This window comes from Colius striatus, chromosome 5 (assembly GCF_028858725.1).
Source record: "Colius striatus isolate bColStr4 chromosome 5, bColStr4.1.hap1, whole genome shotgun sequence".
Lineage (NCBI taxonomy): Eukaryota > Metazoa > Chordata > Aves > Coliiformes > Coliidae > Colius > Colius striatus.
In genome coordinates, this window is record NC_084763.1 from 30808640 (window position 1) to 30813282 (window position 4643).

The 4643-nt window shown below is 41.7% G+C and overlaps 1 protein-coding gene across 1 annotated transcript; it reads left to right on the top strand.

The window, feature by feature from the left end:
• Nucleotides 1–258: 258 nt before the first annotated feature.
• Nucleotides 259–3719, top strand: NDUFA4 (NDUFA4 mitochondrial complex associated). Its single transcript, XM_061996651.1, has 4 exons — nucleotides 259–406; nucleotides 1094–1182; nucleotides 1527–1587; nucleotides 3501–3719. Exons 1-4 carry the CDS (start codon nucleotides 365–367, stop codon nucleotides 3555–3557), a joined length of 249 nt encoding a protein of 82 aa, XP_061852635.1. The 5' UTR covers nucleotides 259–364; the 3' UTR covers nucleotides 3558–3719.
• The last annotated feature ends 924 nt before the right edge of the window (nucleotides 3720–4643 follow it).

Consider the following 4643-nt stretch of genomic DNA (forward strand, 5'->3'; position numbering starts at 1 on the left):
GCGCCTGCGCCGAGGGCACAGCTGGCGCCTGCGCGGCTGCCCGCGGCGGGCGCGGGGTGCCCGAGCGGGTGCCTGCAGGTCCCGAGGGGCGCTGCGGCCGCCCGCCATGGCGCGCCGCAACGCTGCAGCTGTGAAGCCCGCGGGGCTCTGCGGCGCTCCCGCGGGACGCCGCGGTGGGTCCCGGACGGGGACGCCGCGGCGGAGGGCCAACAGGCAAACGCCGGAGCCGCTACATCCGGGCTGCGGCGGTGGGCACCTGTCGTCCCAGGGTCCTCGGGTGACATTGGGCCTCGGCAGCCGAAGCAGGAGGACGGACTCGGGAGCTTGGTAGAGAGCGAGACGTTCGGTTGCGCTCGCTGCCGCCATGTTTCGCGTTATACTCAGCCACGCCAAGAAGCACCCCAGTGTGAGTGCCTGGTGGCAGTGCCACAGGGTTGCGGCGCCTCGGCCCCGGCGGCCGCTTCCCCCGCGCTGCGCGCTCTCCTGATGGCGGTCGTGCTCCCGACACCGCCGACCGAACCCCTCCTCACTCTTATACCTCCTTTCCCTCGGGATGCCCATGCCCGCGGGTGGGCCGCCGCTGGCGGCGTGTGGGTAGCGCGGGGCTGATCGGCAGGACACTGTCGGCTCCCCTTTTTGCTACAGCATGCGTGGGCCTTTTTCATACTGCAGCAGCAGGGCTCAAGGTGCCTCTTCCATTCTTCTTGCTTGTTTTTTTCCTTACACCTCTCCAGTCGTTTTCTTGCTTTATGTCGGAGTGCAGATGGTAGAAGCTCTCTTGGGCAGCGAAGGGACTGATATTTGTTTGTTGGAAACGTGGTGTTATGGAGTGTTTGGTTGTTCTTCATGTAGCTGTGTTTTTTTTCATGTCTGCCTCTTTGTAGCTGCTAGTTGGCCTTTGACCCTAGGGATGTCCAGCACATAGGGAGCTGATGTCCCACACACAGGGTTTTAGAGGGCTACACCTTACAGCTTAAAGCATGCAAGCTTTTTCTTTGGTTTGTTATTGCTGCCATCAGAAATGCCATGTAATAACATTCTTTTGTTACATTGTGGTGTAACAATTATTTTTTTGTTGTTGTTGCTCTTTTAGCTGATTCCTCTGTTCTTGATCATTGGATCTGGAGGTGTTGGTGCAGGCCTGTATCTCATGCGTTTGGCAGTGTTCAACCCTGATGTCTCGTAAGTATCAAGTAATTCACAGTGCACAGTCCTCTTGCCGCATATCTTGAAGTAAACTTCACTCCCTTGGTCTTTATGTTTCTGGAGGTTTAATGTCTTACTCTGATATCAACTGGCACCAAGTGTGTGGAGATTTCCTTTATTCAGGGTGTGATTTGTTTACCACGTGATATTTAGAGATTGCTGATAAAGGATTGCATCTTTTTCTGTGGAAACTTCTTTGAATATTTGAACAGGTGACTCTCCACAGCCTATATAACCACAGTACACATACAAATGGTATTTGTTTTGAAGGTAGTGTGATTCTCTTTATATGTTTTCATATCTTGCATTTTTGTTCATAGCTGGGACAAGAAAAATAATCCAGAACCTTGGAACAAAATGGCGCCCAATGACCAGTACAAGGTAAAATAAAAAATACAGATTTTTTTTTTTAGGGAACATAATGTCAAAGATGTAGTCTACTGCTTTAGGATATTTTGGTATACTGGAAAGTAGGTGAACAACTGATGTATTTCCTCTGATGTTCAACATTTGTTTGTCTTTATAACTCAGAGCAGAGAAAGCTGAGTTTAAGATTTAAACCTTTCCTAAGAGTTAGTTGATAATAGGGTTAAAGGACCCTACACAGAGTCATATGTATTGCACTGTAAGAGAATAAAATTATATGTGAGAGGAAGAATATACTAGCTAATGATACTGAGAAGTAAACTACAGAGAGAAGGACAAAACCTCTTTAAGTTTTCAACTAAAACTTCCAAAGCTGTTGGCCTTTACTCATGAGAAGCGAAGCAGGCAAATGTCACTGTTTAACATAAACACTAATTCAGTTCTACAATTGATTGTTTGAAAACAGAACAATTGTCTGTAAGTAACTAGATGCAGCAGAAGTGTTCATTAAGTAATATTCTGTTTTTTTTGCTGGCTTGATGAGGAAGCATACAATGATTTATACAACATTTCATAGTTTATAGAAGTCATGCTTTTATCCTATCTTACTGAAGTGGTATTTTATTAGGTTTCCGTGAAGGATATTTTAATATTATCCTCAAGATACTATAAAAACAAACTTACTATGTTGTGAAAAGTAGTGTTTATTCAGTACCCTATCTCGCTATTCCAGTGATTGAAGTAAGCGAAAAAAAAAACCTCCACACTCCAAAATAAAATATGTTGTGCTTCTCTTAAAGGTCCAGGAGGAACATAAACTTGTTTTTATTGCTGTTTCTGAAATACCTAAAAGAGTCAAATTCAAGATAGTGCACAGATTAAATTCTTTTGAAGAAAGCATGCCTTGTGTAGCATTCCTATTCTGTCTTACCATGCAAACACAACCTCAGGGTTTACCATATTTGGGTGTGTGTATCGTTGGGGATTTTTTTTCCAAATCTACACTGTGGGAAATGGAGAGACAGATATTCTAAACTGAAAATTACTGTTAGTAAAAAGCTCTGGTATAACAAGTTTTAGCTTTTGATGAAATCACTTTTCTTTTGTAAGTTTCTCTTTGCTATACCAACTTCCTCAGTCTTCCCAAAGAAAAAAGTTGAAGGCATGTTCATTTCTAGAGTTGCACAGAAAGCTGTAATATCAATGTTCTGTAGGCTGTTTTGTTTTGTCTGAGGAAGTTAGGAAAATAATAATTTGGGACATAGCTAAAAATAATCAAGTAATAGATAAAGATTCCTTTTTTTTCCTCTTTTTTTTTTGAATGCCATGCTTTTACTCTGTAAATTCATTGTCCCCAGTGACTACTTGGGCTGATTTGAATTGCTTATGATGGGATTCAACTTTACTAATATGAACTGAGTGTGAACTTTGTCTCTTGTTACTTTCCTTCATCCTTGTCATACCTTGCAGTTCTAGATACAGCTACTTAAACCAAACTTGGCTTTTGAAGCACTGCTCTCTTAAATTCCCTTGTGACACTGTGTTTGCATGCTTTGTGCCACTTGGGAAGCTGCGTGTTGCCATAGATTTTTGGATAAAAAGCATAAGCTCAGAAGTACTGTTAGAACTTTTTGTGAAAGGACTTTTAATTCTGGGAATAAAAGAAAATATACTGTGTTTTTTTTCTAGTTGTGAGCACAAGCGCTGCCTTATTTCAAATGCAGAGCTTCTAATACTGTATGCAGAATGAAGATAAAGTTGCTGCTCTTCCAAGAGTTTAAATTCTTTATTTATTATTGTCTAGTGCACAGACTCAAACTAAATTTTCAATTTCCTGATATGAGTTCAAGTTATGCATGTTTTTTAGTAAATACCATGAAAAATGGATAGTTGAGCTTTTACTCATTTTTTCTCCCTTTCTTTCCTAGTTCTACTCAGTTAATGTAGACTACAGTAGACTGAAAAAAGACCGTCCTGATTTCTGAAAAGCACACTCATCTCCATAAACTGCACAGAAAGGTCTTCCGGAAGCCATCCGCACAATTGCCACGCTCAATCAGTCATCCAGGAAAGAAACGCCTCACCCTGCATTCGGTCATGCATTTGAAAGTGTTTAGATGAGGCTTAATAAATGTCTGAAACTTGAAGTGTCTATTCTTTACTCTAGATTTGTTAAATGAGAATATCTACTAACAGCTTGTGGTGTGATCAGTCTAATGGTAAGCAAAAGCCAATTGATGTCTCTTCAACAAGAAAGCAAAGCTGTCTTGGTGGACTTCATACTCTTTCTGTTGACTTCAGAGTAATAATTGCATGTTCATACAGCATGCCAGACTTCAAGAACTTGAAAGCATGTGTGTATAATTTTATTTGCACCCAAATTTTTGTCTTGCCACTTCTAAGACATTTTGGTAGCAGACAATAGTAACAAGTCATAGTCCAGCACAGAGGTAACATGTTGCCTTATGTTGCTGGAAGGAAGGAAGAAAGAAGAAAAAAGGCTAAGCTCTGCAAAAGGATGCTGGTGGGAGTTTTTTTGGGTGTTGTTTGGGTTGGAGTTTTTTTTTCGAAGTCATAAACAATTTGTTAAGAAACAAGAAGACACTCTTTAAAAAATAAAATTCTAGAAACATACCCAAGGATCACCTTTAAGGAAAGGACGCAGAACAGAGTACAGGATTAAAGAAATAAATAGATTTTCATGTAAGAACAAAAACCTCTTTCACCAAGGGCTAATTCTCATTCTTGAGTACTTGGCTGAGTCTTGCTATAGGAAGACAAAAAAAACCCCAGATCTTTGCAAGTCTGTAACTTACGGTGGATTTTTCATTGTGCCGTTTTGTAAACATCTGGCATTTCCTTGGGTAAGGGATATAATTCTGGACTATCTGACAGAGTGCAGCTATTCCTATCTTGATACATGTTGGTACGCTTGAAGTGGACACTGAGAATGTAGATAGCTATACTGCCATTACAAATAAGGATAGGCCAAAGAAACTGAGCAGCAAGAACTTTTGTTGGAGAAGAAAAACTATTCTGTGGCAATTGACTGCAAGATAACAAATATTTGC